At 38.0% G+C, this 17181-nt stretch overlaps 1 protein-coding gene across 1 annotated transcript; it reads right to left on the bottom strand.

Annotated features, from left to right (window-relative positions):
• Window positions 1-13749: 13749 nt before the first annotated feature.
• Window positions 13750-15096, bottom strand: LOC138183228 (uncharacterized). Its single transcript, XM_069119898.1, has one exon. The coding sequence runs from the start codon at window positions 15094-15096 to the stop codon at window positions 13750-13752; it is 1347 nt and encodes a 448-aa protein (XP_068975999.1).
• Window positions 15097-17181: the final 2085 nt, after the last annotated feature.

Below are 17181 nucleotides of genomic sequence, written 5' to 3'. Positions count from 1 at the left end.
CGAAGGAATAGGTGTAAAGTGCTTTTAACGTAATCACTTCGTCCTGGTCTAAACTGTCGAGAACTTTCGAAAGTGAGAGGTTATAGCGCGTGTCGGAACGAACGCAGACCTTTACCACTTACACAACCTTGTCTGACCATCTAGATGTTTTCATTGTTTCTTTGTTCGATCCCTTTTCTTGCGCCTCCTCCTATCCCCTTTCCCATTTCGCCCTATGAAGTCAACCGTGCATCCCAATGGTGTAACTGACTCTTTGTTAAAAAATATCGCAACGTACCATAGACGTTGAACGAGTGCAACTAGCTACTCGAGGCTTAAACGCGTTGCTATTGATTTTGTTCCGAAATAGAATCACATTTCACATTATCGGAATATTTAAATAATTTCGGTTTCTACTTTGAATAAATGTGAATTCTGCAAACTAACTATATCAACGTTGATTTAATACGTATACGATAAAATGATAATGTGTATGCGAGCAGTTGCGAATGTAATACGTTTTTTAAATAATTTGTATTAAAGGTAGCTTCGCAATTTTGTTGTTTCAAATATTTCGATAGCGTCATACAAACATAAAACATAAAATATTGCACAATTTTTATAAAAGCATGTATGAAATTCCACGTTAATTTTATAGACACGCACACAGTGTTCTATCGTGTGTGAATGCAGGACGTATTATTTTACTTTAATTACACCTATATTTTTTATCGTTCGCAATACGAAAAAACGAAATATTGCTGTTTTAACCTGACTGAATAAAATTTATATTTAAAATATTATAGAAAAAATAATATGTATAACTTGAACATCGAAAAATGAAATAATAAATTAAGAATAAAAATGTTTATAAATGTTCTATTGTTTTTTCGTGATATTGCTTTTTCAAAGTAGCTTCTGAAAATTCTAGGCAATGTGTTTTTATGTATTTAAGAATTTATAATACAAATTTTATGAATTTCAAACAGGGTTCAAAATTTGAATCGTGTTTGTGTTTCTCGGATTGGTATGCGACGCTATGCAGCGGAATGTGGATAACAATGAATTTTTGACTAACCCCATAGAAATCCCGGATCCTTGTCACGACAACCTAACGGAAACCCGTTTCCTCTTGGTCTGGTCGATCGTTTATATTCGCCCGTCGATGCTCAACTGCTCGGCCGCTCGAGAATCGGAAGAGGAAGACGAAAAGAAGAAAAGGCAGAATCCCGTTAGCCCGGAATGGATCAAAAAGGAGTAGGAAAGGATAAATGGGCAACGGAACAAGGAGAGATAGCACGGTTCGAGGGGGTGGCTCAACAGCACGGGCATAGTAGAGGGAAAGGGAAAAGAGGTGGGGGAGGGGGATGGATGGGGGCTTGGCGGCAAATTGAATCTCGCGCAAGACGTGACTGCCCCGGGGAACACCGACGCGGCTGTATGGTGAAAATCACGACACGACTCCGGCCACAATACGTATTACCTACGCTTCGTGAAAGTCGTCGTGGCATTAGCCAACGACGTATTCCTCGACGCCTCGTAGACGTCGACGTTGTCGTTGCCGTCAGCACGACGCGTCCCTGCTCGACTACTTGAATTTTCATCTACGTGAAAACCCATAGCATCTGCCCTTCGCCGTCTACGATGACGCCACGCCGTTGTCGTTGTCGAGTGTAAGATCTTTCGTCGTCCCTCTCTTCGCTCGGCAAAGATGGACGTTGGCTCATTTTGAAAAACGAACATCATTTAACGTTCAAGGTACTTCCGTAGAAGGTTGTCGAGACGTTCATAGTAGATCGTGTAAAATAACGCTCTTCGAAGATTATAATCGATATTTACGTGGTCGATGGAATGGTTTTGAAATTGCTCGGTAACAATAAGGCGAGCAACTAGTTTATTATCATATGAATCTTTAATTGATTTTTTAGCGTAATGCATCTGTTGCATTTATCGCGATAATGGTCAGGATTTTTTGAATGAATGAACAACAGCATTTGGAATGCTTTGTACAATGGCAAATCTAGATTTGAAATGCGAGGACCGTAGATGCCGCAACGTTCAACGCTCATGCGAAAACGAGACGTGGGATTTGCACGTCAAACGATGGCTGGCCTGCGGGCTCGACTACATCCGGATGAATGGAAAATTAAAAGCGCCAATCAGGTGACGGAACGCAGCCCTGAGCGCTGCCTCTGGAAGTGTTATTCAAAAGATACAAAAATAAATTTTTCTCTCTTTCCGTTCTCGCTGTTTTTACGAATGACGACAATGGCGTAACTGTTACTCTTCCCGTTGAGCGTAGCTGCCTTCAAGTCCACCGGAAATTCCGATGAATTTTTAGACCGACCACCGCTACTCGAGACCACTAAATGCTAAATCTAGGCAATTTGTGAAAATTTATATATACCGGGTAAATTTATTTTTCCTCGCACTACATTCCGTATTCACGCAAGTAGAAAAAATGCTCTCGTGTCTTTGTGTCAAACGTGTAAGATTGGACAATGTTGCAAAGCAAGATGTGTCGAAGCTAAGCTTTCTTGTTTTTCATTTATGCGTGACATCATTTTCTATTATATCTTGAATAACTCTTATATTGTATACGTATAGTTCGTATCTGTTATACATCTCGCGGATTCTAATTACGTTTCATGCCTTTGTAGAATGTTTTTTATATTTTTATAAATTTATCGTAATTTCATTCTCAGTTAATGTCATTTTGATCCGAGTGTATTGTTGCAAGTCCTTGTCTGATGCAAATGTTTCAAGCCGGCATGACTTTTAGTACCAATTATCGCGCCTTTCGTTCAGTTCCGCCCGCTTATCAAAAGTTACCTAAATGCTAGAGCCACCCTTTCAATTAAAACGTGCAAGTAGCTCGTCACGCGATCAGCAAGTAACACCTTTCTCTAACCCAATTAGAAAACGGGTCGTTTCCGTTCATAAGATGGCATTTGCATAGCTTATTGAATTATTCTTATACCTTTTAATGTCAGAACAGAAATTTCTAGAACGGAAATACTCTCAAAGAAAGACGATTATTACGTGCTACTTGTTTGTCTATTTTACTTCTTTAGTGAGGTCAGTGGGGTGTTTTCTTTTTTAGTCTTCTTTTTGTGAGAATTTTGCTCCCTTCAGCAGCAAGCTGGTTTGGATGCGTTGCCGTTCTTTCCTTGTATTTTTCTGCCTACCTGCCGATTTTTTCTTTGACCGTTGGTATTCTTAAGTCTGTGTATATCCTCGTTTCTGACGTACCATGGAGCGTTGACTATCGTTCTCAGTATCTTCGATTGTAGCGGCTCTAGTTTATTTATGTGACTCATTGCTGCTGTTCCTCATAGTGGTATTCCGTACGTCCAAATTGGTTCTATTATCATTTTATAGATTTTTAGTTTGTTCTCCATGCTGAGTTTAGAGTTTTGACTAGTTAGCCAGTACATCTGTCTTCTTTTTATCCGTATTTTGTCTGTAATTGATTTAGTATGTTGCTTTCATGTAAGTTGTGTGTCTAAGTGGGGTCCTAGGTATTTAACTTGCCTTGTTTGTGTTATGTGCGTGCCATTCAATTGGATATTTGGTGATTTCTGTTTTTGTAGTGTAAATGTAATATGGTTGCATTTGCTGGTGTTTGCTTTTATTTGTTTATATTGTAGCCATTTTTCGATGTGCTACTTGACGATGATTTTTAGATCGTCGAAGATCAGTTATTTGAGAGCCTTATTAGTTTCAATTCAGAATGTATCCATCGTGTACTACGACATCATTTAACATGAACATTTCCCGTGTAAGGAAGAGAAGAAATAAAGCATGCAGGATGCAAAATGTTTCCGGCACACGTTGGCAAGAGTAGTTTTATGGAACGATACACAAAAAATTTCAGCTGTACTCCAGCAGGAAATTTAATAATAAAATACATTTCCCGATATCAGAGTTTCATTGGATAGATTGACAGTATACGTCAGTGTCAATGCATAACGTACGCATATCGATTAAGTCAGATCGATGTGGCTTTTGCTCCAATTCCATCGAGATTAAAACGAACGTATCGTGTTCCCCCGGATATTGCTATCTAAGTCTTTTTTAGCTGATTTTGATCAGTGTACACGGGATCACTTGCGAGAACAATGAACTTTGACCGCGAAATTTCAATAGCTCTTTGTCAATCTTCAAAGCGATTGATTGATGTGCTAGACTGACAAACGAATTTTTCAATCTACTTTTTTCAGAGTAAACCATTGAAAACTGCGATGAAAAATTGGATTTCCGATACAAACGAGACATTTCCATAATTTATTTTTTTCTAGATTTTAACGATTATATTTGTGAATTAGAAATGGGTACTGATGTTTTTGTTACGTTTTGTTACGTTGTGCAGCGTAGACCGGATAAAATAATAAAACTAAACAAATTTCTTTGTAAATGCATATAAAAATTTGATAATTACCCGAGAAGCTATAAATGTTTGTTTATCGTGCCATATTGATCCACTTATCTCACGTTCATAATTGATAGACATTAATTAAACTTCAGTGGAAAGAGCTCATAAAAGGGAAGTGAAAAGTTTCTTTTGATCTTTACCGTATACTACTGCAAGTTATTGTTAAATTTATTAAAACACGATGTATAAAAAGGAAACCGCCTTTTAGATGCTAAATGTTTAACTAACAGTATCAGTAGCAAGCAAATTCAATTACCCTTTTCTACCTATATAACATCGTAAGCATCGTAAGATAAAATTTATTACAGTTTTGGTATAAAAGGAGAAAGGAAAAGAATAAAAGTAAAAATGAAAGTAAAAAATTGCAAATTTAAGACTATGGCTAATAACTTTTGAATGATTTCCGTAATCGAACGAATTATTTAGGTGTAAATGAAAATGTGTATAACGTTAACATGAAATGTGTATGTGTATAATATTTAAACGCAAAACAAAAGTAAATTAATATACTGATCAAAATGAATATATTAACTCGTGAAAAATATAACAGAAGTAATGAAACAAAAATCAACAGGAAAGTATAAGTACACAAAAAAATGTATTTAATTTTCGATATTTTATTCATTTATATTTGCTACAGATGCATAAACATTCGCAATTATCGGTAGCTCGATATAATGAAAACGATGTATACGATATGATCGCCTATGATATTTTTAGATTTTTAAAAAAGCTCTCATAAAAAATTTTCTACGGAGACTTAACGCCGTTGCATTAAGGCGCTATTTCCGAATATTGCAATTCAATATGGTGGTCATGCCGCAAGCATCCGTGCAGTTATCGTTACCGTGAATCATGATATCGTAGAGGCGGTATACTGAACAACATCTCTAGCTTCCCGTAAGCATTGGACACTATGGCGTCGTACAAAGTAACGAGGCCGTTAATCTGCTTCTTTTCTATAATGTATTTATCCGATGGTTAAACTTTATCGGTAAACTCAACACATACGACACGATTGCCGAATCGCGAATGTATCAAAGTTCAATTATTATTAACTAATTATTCTTTATATAACAGAATTGAAAACGCTGGGAATTAGACGTTTGAACGAAAGTCTAGCAGAATATTTGATCAAGCGGAGAAACTATCAGGTGTTATTTTTTATATCATTTTGTTATTATTTTATTTGATATGCCACAACTGAGAACACGTTTGGGATTTAACATTTCCACATATTTAAATTCTTAGTCCCAAATGCTTATTATTACTTCGATATTATACCGACATATTAATTTCTACATGTGCATCCTCGATATACTACATCTGACGTGTCTTTAAAGGAAAAGGCTTTCAATTCATAGTAACGTGTCGAGTGGTATTTGTGCCGAAGTCGATTGCATCTTTAAAACTGCAAACTAACCTTGCGCAACGGCATTCAACGTGAGCGTTACATAAACTTTCCACAATTCTTCTTTAACTTCCACGAAACAAAGTGAAAAGACAAGACGGAGATTGAAACGGTGGTTGTATGGCATGAAGCGGCACGAACATATTCATAAGTTATGAGAGTTCGGTCGATTAGATCGTCTCTGGCAATTAGAAAAACGGAACGAATTTGTAGACGTAGAATTCCTTGGCATCGGTTAGTCATGTTGACCGAACCGTTCTCACGCGTTTTCTTGGTTCACCGGGTATAGAGAACCAGCCTAGAATCGATTCGTATCTACTGAATTAATTACGCGCCTATTTTCTTTCTTCCCGTATTGAAACCTTGGCACCAATCGCTGCGCCATTTCCACGTTCATCGATCCTAGGAATCAAGCGCGCGGAAATAAGGCAGACTGACGTCCTTTCCTGGTCGAAAGATTGCATGGAAACTAGAAAGGTAGCTGTTATAAGGATAGCGCGTGTCGAGAGGATCCTTGATCCCTGTTCGATATTGTCAATTTACGGAGATATTAGTTTTCGTAATGCGGAACGAAACGATGGGAGTATCGGATAGAGTAAAATTTGTGTCCTGCCAGCTTTGATCGTGCTTACGTTAAATGAATTGTATACGTTAAGCTGGCTAAAAGGATATAGAAAATAGTGTAGGAAAGGATATTGGTTTAACCTCGTCAAGCATGTATCGGTGATCTCGATGAGGTTAGAAAAAGATAATTATATTTCATTTAATAAAAAGAATACTATACTTGTACGTAGTTATTGAAAGGGTACACACAGCAATTGGAAGTAACGGAATCATTTTCTCAGATTCTCAGTAACGAGAATCACGGAATTTTGGTAAAAATAACATCTACGCGAACAGGAATCCGGCAGCTTGCCAACAGAAGCGGACAAACGAGTAGAGGGTGCGCGCGCTTCGTAATGTTCCATGCGAATCCAACTTAGCGTGAAGAATGCGGTGACTAGTGCGACAAAGCAAACAATACAAGCAATACGATATCACGCCAAAGTCATAATAAGTTATTTACGATGGTACATTATAGCACTGCGTATTATATTTCCAGCTGCCGCGTTGTCGTGCATACGTTGTATATACATTCTCGTTCATAAGCATTTGGATATCTACAGAAAATGAAATAAACTTGAAAAATAATTAGGGCTTTCTTAAGATGTTGAGGATTATTATCTTGTTTGCAATTTAAGGCTGTAAAGAATCCATATATTTTATGGTAAAATAAATATTTTTTAAATGATTAAGTTATATTGTTTTCTCGTCCATATTTCTTCTCTTCGTTACTGATTTAATCTATTTTGGCGTTTGTATCTTATTGTATTCGTGTTATATCGCATCGTATAATTACATTGTATAATATCGTATTATTGTATATATATAATATATAGATTCGATAGTTCGTTTTCGCCTTTTATTTACTTACTAAAGCCAGACGTGACACTAAATTAATGTTCCTGTTTGCTAGCGTTTAACAATGTAAGGCGAGCTTTTAGTATTCGCTATCGAATACTAAATATATCGTATTTTGCAAACGAATGTAAGGTGCTATTAGAATCGCCGCAATCTTTGCATTCATGACAGCACATAGAGCTTAATAATAGCAACGAATGCAAGAACCTTAGATTCATCGCTTGTTCACATTTCTCTAATTGTAAATTGAAAACATTTTAATTCGCGTCTCCTTTACCAAAAGAAATACACCTGGTTTGAATGCGTTAATCATCAAATCGAATAATTTCAATTCATTTCCTAAATTAATTCAAACATATATATATATATTATATATTTATTTATTATATATATTAATTATATATATATATAATTTAATAATAATATTAGATCTAAGTTTCTCTCCCTCTCTCTTCCATTTCATACGGGACACCAAGCAATTACACGCCCCTGGTAGAACATTCCTAAAATAGTAATATAAACGGATAATAAAGAGATTGCTAAGCGGAACAAATCTCTTAATAGGCGAATTAATTTAATCTAGTAGAAACGTAGTAGATTGTGTGGGCAGTATGAAACTATGTGCTAGTGAAATGCGACAGTACTTGGAAACGCTGAAACTAGATAGGTATACTGGAATTCACTATGAACTCAGACCATGACATTACAGATTCATGAACTTGTGGTTTAACGGGCTTTACTAACAATAAACCTTTCTCAGTATAATATATATATATATACATCTTTTACATGTATATAATATTTTGAACGTTTCACTTTCGAATAAAATTATTTTATTTCCCGCTATTTTGAATTTCCTTCATTTTCCAGTTTTAAAGCATGAAAAATACTTCGCTTATAGTCTAGAATTGCAACCAGTAAGAAGAAACAAGAAACAATCGTCGATAATAAAAAGTATGTGAAAAGAATGAATTTCATTCATAAAATTTGCCTTTAGGTTTAATTATTTCCTTTTGTTGCATTATTTCAATATAAACACCATGCAACAAGTCATAACTGTGCTGTTTTCTTTTAAAACCTGCAAAGCTACTGTATTTTTATTCAGCTACAAAGAAACTTACTCCGGGACGAATAAAATAGGTGCCATTTGTGACGGCCACGGGTTTACTACCAGCTTTGGAAAGCATCGTAAATGGAGGGAATCTTCTCGTGGATTCATTTGTTTCTACTGTTCGCGGTCTCATGGAAAAATAGCTGTATTATTCAATTTCGCTATGAACGTAAGTATAAGATATCAAGACCAGTTATGATAGCTAACGAACATCGTATCAACGCGATGTAACCAACGAAACAATGTCCTTTTTAAACATGACAATGCCGTTTAAATAAGTCTTCCTATTCATGAATTTAAAATGATATGATATATCAACGCGTTCTTTTTTGATCTATGCAAGAATTTTAAACGTACAAAACGGAAGTTACCATAATATGCTAGCGATAAAGGGAAATTTTTACGAGTAACACGAATTCGCATGTTTGCTCTCGTTCATGCTTTATCTTGTGTCTTCGATATATGCGCTGGCGACAGACACGATCCGATAAAGTTTTGAACTATGCTATAGTTTCGTAGTATTTGCTATACTTTTGTTTGCAGGACCATCGTTGACGACAAATCCCTTGGCAGGTGCTATTGCTTCCCTAAAAGCATGGCGTACCAGTTTGGTCGTGCCAGAAATCAATGTTACACCCCCTTTCCGCCTATCCAACTGTTTTCCACCATCTCCGTTTCTCTTTCTCTTGCTTGTCATTGCGACCGAACGATCGATAGTTCGAACGATGGCTTTAAAGGAAAGTCACGGAAATCGATTTCAGCTAGCAGTCCAACGATGACCAGTTACAGACTTTTAAGGAGGTGGATGTAACTCGATCTTGGAATTAAAAATAATCAGGACAGCGAATGATAAATATACCGTTAACGTTATTATTCTTCTTAAAATAATTAGTATCTTATTATTATAGAAAATTAAAAAAATGTTGCGTTGTTATATTATTCCATTATTTTACATATACCTGTGTGTGTATAGTTAAGTATAATTTGTTTTTAAATAACTAATTGAGGTGGTAAGGACGTTTGGGTGTTTTTAAATTACTCCGGTGTATAACTTTAACAATGTTCATTTCGATGTCGAATGTGCCTCGTTTTAGATCGTAATGGACGCACGTCGAGCTCAAGCGATGACGATACAGAAGTGATATAAACCTGATACAGACTTGGTACGAACTAACTATGACTATCTGTCTGACTGCCTAACCGTGCGACTACCAGCGACTACCTCGAATTGCTATGAACGACTGTGTTGTGTTATGATCGACTATGGAACGACTATCGACTATTCCGAGCTTTTCCTCATTTCCCTTTTTATAGAGTGCCGAGGTCCTCAGGAGAGAGAGTTTTCTTCCGAGGTGGGGATGGAGAAACCTGTAGGCACTAAAACGATAAATTTTCTCTTCGAAGGCCCATGGGTTATTTAGTAAGTCTCAGGATTTATTCTTTTACGACGACCTGTCCTCGGACAGGCCAACACTTGTGCTTCAACCCTGGAACTTTTTCTACGGCCATGGACCGCTACATCACCCCCTTACCAGTGGTAACGTTATTTTTCTTTTTTTTTTTTTTTTTGGTGTACAATGTTTGTCGCCGGTAGGTTTTACGCGCTAAGCTTATTGCATTGCTTATCTTTAATCCGTCTGGAATCGTTCAGGAAACCGAACTTTCCTGCCCGCGTGCGTGACGTACCTATTTTCCGGATTTATCTCGCTCCGAACTACCTGCCTATCGTTTCGATTGCTTTGGGTTTCAGCCTGGGTTAACACGCCGCCGGGGTCGGCGCTGTTTTCGTGAGGTTGTCGGTGCTCGATGTCGTCGGTTATTACAAAAGCGGGTTTCAGTCTGTCTATGGAAACTATTGTGTTTTTGTTGCTGATTTCTATCGTAGAAGTTTTATCTCCGCGTTGTATTACCTTATATGATCCGTCGTAGGGTGATTGTAATGGCGAAAATACGTATAGCGATGACGCGAGTTCGCGGAAGATAAAAAATTTTCTTTGTGCCATGTCGCGCGATTGCTTGAGGTCTAAATTTTTTATTTGATTTGATCTGAGTTCGCTTACTGAGTCGCGGGTAAAAAGAACTCTGCCGGTAAACATATTCCGGTGCCATAAACCATTTTGGCAGCTGTTGCGTTCCTCCTTAATGGCGGTTCGGATGCCCAACAAAACATTTGGTAAAATCTCTACCCAGCTGTTCGTATCGTGACATTTGATTGCTGCTTTTAGATATAGATGCACGCTCACCATCCCGTTAGACGCGGGGTGATAGGCTGTCGTGGGTAAATGCTTGATGCCAAGCAACCGACATAATTCCTCCAATAGTTTTGATTCGAATTGGCGTCCTTGGTCGGATGTTATTCTCAAGAGTACGCCGAAACGAACTATCCACGTAGAAAGAAATGCTGAAGCAACGGTTGACGCTTCCATATCAGCTATGGGTATTGTTTCGAGCGAACGCGAGAAGCGATCGATACACGTTAGAAAATATCGGTAACCTTGCGAATATTGCATCACGACAATGTTTATGTTTATGTGTTCAAAACGACCTGCTAACGCTCCGAATGTTTTGGTTGGTGAGGATACTTATCTAGTGTCTTTACATCGCTGACACGGAATGCACTGTCGCGACCAGTTCGATAGTCCTTGTTTATCGACGGCCAGACGAAACGCGGCGTCACCAAGTTTTGCGTAGCGCGTATCCCAGGATGAGAAAGTCCGCGAAGCGAATTAAATACTCTGCGCCGCAAGGATTTCGGTGCATACGGTCGTACGGTGTCGCCTAATACGTCGCAATACATTTTCACGTTGTGATCAGGAAAACGTATGTTTTAATTGTAACGCGTATGTGCCAGCGTTGACGATGTCGTAACTCGGTGTCGTACTCTTGCGCAGCAGCGAGAGTGTGGTGCTCTACGGATTTCCCTATCGCTTCGACCCGGGATAAAGCGTCTGCTACATTATTATCTTGTCCTTTGATGTATCGTATGTTAGTCGTAAACTGTTCGATGTAGTCGAGATGTCGGAATTGTCGTGGCGAACACTTGTCGAGGTGCTGATTAGCACTAAACTTACCAGTGCCGATCAAATTGACCATTTTCAAACTTCTACACAAATTTAAATATAACACGCCTCACCGTGTCTGCGAGTGCAATCTTTTAAGCAGCGCCCCAGCGTGTTGGTAGGGTCTTACATAAAGAATTTTACACGGATATGAATAAATGCGGCAACAATAGCATTTTATTTATTAATACTCTATTCTCAAGATATCGATGTCTCTATGTGACAACGCGCACTCTGAAACTGTAGCTCGACAAAAACGAACGATCGGATTGTTAGCCGATGTGCAGCACACGTCATTTTTATTTCTGCGACAAATGTCTATCATCGTCGTGGTAAACACGTCGCTGGCGATTTTGAAACAAAAGCATCTCGACGTGCATGGTACGTATATCTAGCGCAAGTGGTTAAACATTATCATATCGCTTCATAATTTCTGAATTTTTCTAAAATATGCATACAATATATTTTTCGGTTTTACTTTTAGTTTGCTTTTTTCTTTTTTGAGAAAAAATTGTATTCTGCCTTGCCCACCGCGGGCAGTCAATTTGACTGGCCGATAAAATATTTTAGTTACTCTTAAAATAAATGCAATCAGTACAAAGAAAAGGCTATCCCAAGGTCAGATGACAAACAAAATCAGTAATAACAAATAATAACTGTTACGCCTGTAATCTTGTCATAAAATATAATCCATCCCTCCACCAGCTGTCAAGAGATATCAATTCAGGCCCATAATAATCCTAAGGAACCGCCATAAAATGTAGCATTTTTTATGATTCATTGTTACAAACATTTTAAAAGTCGAGAAATTTTTTAGGGTTATTGCTCAATGCGATAAAATACGGGAAAAGCGGGTTCTTCCCAACCCCACCCTCGAGTAACCGTTGATGGAGAACGACTAATACTCATCAATATTTTCGTATAAATATTGCCGTCACAGACCATATTCTTACTTGCTATCGTCCTTTTGACTAGAACACATCTCAGTTTGTTAGCCAATCAGTCGACATCTAGACTTGTTATCTCTAAAACTCAGCGTTTTGTAAAACTTAGAGCGTTTTGTGTAAAGTTGTTATAAAAGGAAAAGTAAAGCATATCAAATGACAATAATTTTGTATTTCGTACATGGTGTTATTCTGTGATAAATATTTACCCTAAAAATGTCGATTTTTCAGAAAAAAAGTTATAAAAAAAAATTACGGACATAGAAGAAGACTGTTCAGTGTGCGATGAACAAGAAACTTCAGCAACTGAAAATGGCATGGAAACACATGAAAAGCTATTTACAACCGAATCAGAGATGAATATTATAAATAAGCATTTACGTAAGGGCAAAAAGGAAAGAAATTATCGTTGATAGCAAAGGGTGAGACTGATGTAGAGAACCAACGTATCGAAATTGGGCCCGATGGGACAGTTTGGGGAGAAACAGATGCAAGTCCCAAACCTGGCAGGACATCAGTTCATAATATATTTAGGGATATGCTAAGCGGCATATAATGAAAGGACAAGTAAAGACGGCATTTTATTTTGTCATTAATCACCGTATAAGGGATCATATAATAAAATGTACGGAAGAAGAAGCATTTAGGGTATTGGGGACTAAGAGGGACCTAGATGCAACGAAACTAGATGCATTTATTACTCTGCTATATACCCGCGGTGCATATTAAGCAAAGAATTTAGATGTCTCATATTTGTGGAATAAAATTTGAAGACGCATTTTTTTCAAAAACAATGAGGTATGACTTTGTTGAAATTACGAGGTTTATACGATTTGATAAGAAGAGCGAAAGAAGCCGACGTTTACGAACAAATAAATTTGCAATGGTATCTACAGTATGGGGCCAATTTATAGAGAATTCACAAAATTGTTATAAATCTGGTGTATACTTTACTTTCGTATAAAGAATCGCGGGAAAAAACCATGCAATAAAACTATCAACAAGTTCAGATTCATTACTACAAAAAACTTGTGAAGTAAAAAATTATAAAGGTTACAAGATTACGAAAATTTATTTAAGATGCGTGAAATATGTATATGGCTAATGTACATTTGATAATAAGATAATTTGTAAAAAATGCAGCCAAGTTGAATAAGATATATCTCTATATAAAAAGAAGTGTAATTTTATTTGTCTATAATTAAAATGAAACAAACGTTAAGTAACGTAAAGTTCGTCATTTTGTATACATTTAGTTATAAATTAACCATTATCTAATTTAAAGTGTAAAGTTGTCCTCCTTGCTGCATCACCTTGAATTCTGCCTTCCCCGTTTCAGAGGGTTGACATCAACACCATCCAGGTCTGACAATGTTGTGAACTCTGAACGTGGCACTGGAAACGCGTTCCGCCTCATGTAGTCTTCCTCGTCCCAAACCAGCCTGACGCTTTGGGTTCGGCAATTCGGGAAGGCTGTTGATAATTAATGGATTCGGCTTATGTGGTGCGTTCATTCCCCAATGACATCCGTGGCAGAGTACTTCGTAGGCAGGTTCGGTCGGTTTAAAGAGGCATTTGTTTTGTGTGTCCACCAGGAACCCGTGGTACTGCATGAAGTCCATACCGATGGTAGGCTCTATAACGTCTGCTACTATAAACTGCCATTGGAACTTCCATTTAGCACCCAGATTAAGGTATACCTGGATTGGCCCATACGTATCGATTCTCGCCCCGTTGGCCGCAATCAAATAAAAATTTTCGTCTTTGATCCGGGTAGTACGCCCGGGTACTTTGTTTCGCGGGAATGTGGATAGCGAGGCGCCCGTGTCCACGAGGAACGAATACTCCGAAAGAAAGTCTTTCACATAAATGGAACCCCACATATCGACGTCGTACGTCGTGATCACTGACCGTGTCGACGACTGTGTCGCGTTTCCCTGGTTCTGGTTCCAGTTGCAGGGGTAATGGCACTTACTCGCGCAATCACTGAGACTTCTATGGAATAGGCCAGGCTGCTGCAGTGACGTTGGTTGACAATGGCCGAGGGTCAGCGTTCTAGTTTGCGCTTCCAATCGACTTACCCGGTCGTATAGCGTGTCTGAGACGCAGTGCGAGTGTTCGCCGATCGCCGTCGTTTGCTCTGCGCTTACCGCGGTTGTTCGTCCTTTTTCGAGCCATATCGTGTAGATCCGGTCTGCCATTTCAGTCAAGGCGTCTGCATCCGTTTCCTTCACGACGTCTACGGCCTGTTGCACACTTGGTGGAAGACGATTTATCCAGAGCGTCAGAAGGATGTCATCGGAGATGAATCTGCCGGCCAGTCTCTTCAATTCTTTGTAGAACTGAGAGGGCATCCTGTTTTCTATTCTTTGATCTTCGAGCAATTTCCACACTTTCGTGGCATTTGGATCGGCTAGTTCTTTTATTACTACACTCTTCAACGTCTCGTATTGTCCCGTCTCCGGCGGATCATATATTATCTCCGCGACTGCCTTTGAGTATTGATACCTCATGTTATCGATGGCGGTCTTAAATTTTAATTTGTCGTTTGTGATACACGCTAATTCAAACTCCGTTTCTAACAAGGTAAACCACAGCAATACTTTCCGCGGCTCTAACGGAGGTACGCAGACTCTGGCGCTCATTGCGCGAACTCTGCCGTTCATTGGGCGGTCTTTCCCGTTGGAATTTTCCATCATGAACACTCGCGACCTACAGAAACGGCGTCGTTTTGGGTCGTAACGAACGAACTATGACTGAAGGACTAACAGTGCGATCAGCAGCGACTACTGTGAACGACTATCGTCTATCGAGTATGAAGAGGTGCCGTGGTCCTCGGGAGGGGGAGTTTTCTTCCGTGGTGGGGATGGAAAAACCCGTAGGCGATAGAACAATAAATTTCCTCTTCCAAGGCCCGTGGGTTATTTGGTAAGTCCCAGGATTTATTCTTCACTTATAATTCTCAATTCTACCAAATTATTATATTTATCTATAATAAGTATTAACTTATTATAAATAATTAGCCATGTTACTGCGCCACGCCAGAAAAATTACTGAAAATTCTCAATGCGAGAATTGATTGTAAATTTCAATAAATAGAAAAAAAATTCTACCAAATGTCCAAATCGGACAAATTGTTAATGTAAACAAATAAAAAAATAAAAAAAAACTTATAATTCTCAATGAGAATTGATTGTAAATAGTCTACCACATAAAAAAAAAAAAGATTTATTCTTTTGCTACAAGGCTGAAGATCCGCAGGCTGAAGAGACACTACCCGCTAGATCTAAACACTAGATTCAATTAGTTACCTAAATTAAGTAATATTTACTTATCTATAATAAGTATTAACTTATTATAAATAATTAGCCATGTCACTGCGCCACGCCAGAAAAATTACTGAAAATTCTCAATGCGAGAATTGATTGTAAATTTTAATAAATAAAAAAAAAGAAAAAAACGTCCTATCCTCGGACGTCGTTTCGCCGGCCATGTGGCAAACACGTGTGCATCAACCCTGGAACTTTCTCCACGGCCATGGGCCGCTACATAGTAAACCAAGCAAGATCCATCTTCCACCATATCTTTAAAATAGCTTGAAAAAATGGAAAATTGTTATTACATGGTAGCTTAAGTGTATACATTTTATGACGCGTTGAAGACATTCGATTTAGATATTCGTGCGCCATACGGCGCAGAAGAATGCAATTTTCGATAAAGATAAGGTTAGATAGCAACGTGGTTCTTAGATCGACGTACTTACCTACCATGGGTACACGTATTATTTCCATAACTATCCATTACGATTTCGTGTTTACAGGGATCGTATTGCTCGCACGTTCAGTTTTCTCTCAATCGAGTCGAAATTTTCTGTCCAACGATATAACTTTGAATGTGAATTCGATATAACGCTTAAATAACGATACTAAGCCGTAACTAGTCTGTTTTAACTATTTTACGTGATCTATTGATTTCTTCGCGATGTTACTTCATAGATTGCATGTTAAGGACGGAAATAATTTTAACTTAGTAATACATACGTATATTACCGAATCATCGCGCCGGACAATAAATCTCAGCTGCAAGTAATCGCGAGGCAAAAGATCAGGTTTACTTTTCATAAAGCCAGCATCAAGCCGTGACGCATTCGTTAATTGCTAGCAACAGGTGATGCCGCCACTGACACTTTAGTCGACCACACACGGAATATCGAATTAACGTGTATATGCGCGCGCACCGCTCGAGTTAACTTCGTTAAAAACTTTCGATTATACAGGGTGTCCCGCAATGAGTGCTATAACGAATTGACTGATTCTACATGGTTATATAATTTTTTAATGCGAGGCTTTGTTTTTGAGAAAATTGAGTTTCAAAATGTTTTTAAGGGACGCGTGCAAGCAACTGAATTTATTTTTAATAAAGCAAAGCTTTCAATAAGTGAATATTTCTCTTAATGTTCGCATATAGAATTTCTATTTTCAAATAACTTCACTGTTATGCGAAAATAGGAAGATAAAAAATTATAATTGCTAGAAAGATTATATATCGCATAATTGTACTTCGATAGTAGGCAATCGATCGTGAGAATTTTCAATTTCGAGAAGAGGAAAAAATATACGACTCGCGACGTAATTTATGCATGATAAACTTTGGCTCGAATTTGAAGACGTTATATCAACCATGCGTTTGCTACGTTCGAAGGGTGGAAGACGATGGAAGATACGACACGTTGCTACAATGGAGTTGAAAGAATACCAGGAATTACAAACGAACAATAGCCA

This window comes from Bombus flavifrons, chromosome 9, assembly GCF_040668555.2.
Source record: "Bombus flavifrons isolate JBK064 chromosome 9, iyBomFlav1_principal, whole genome shotgun sequence".
In the NCBI taxonomy this organism is placed as follows: domain Eukaryota; kingdom Metazoa; phylum Arthropoda; class Insecta; order Hymenoptera; family Apidae; genus Bombus; species Bombus flavifrons.
The sequence above is the reverse complement of the archived record's forward strand: the minus strand, read 5'-3'. Positions and strand labels throughout refer to the sequence as shown.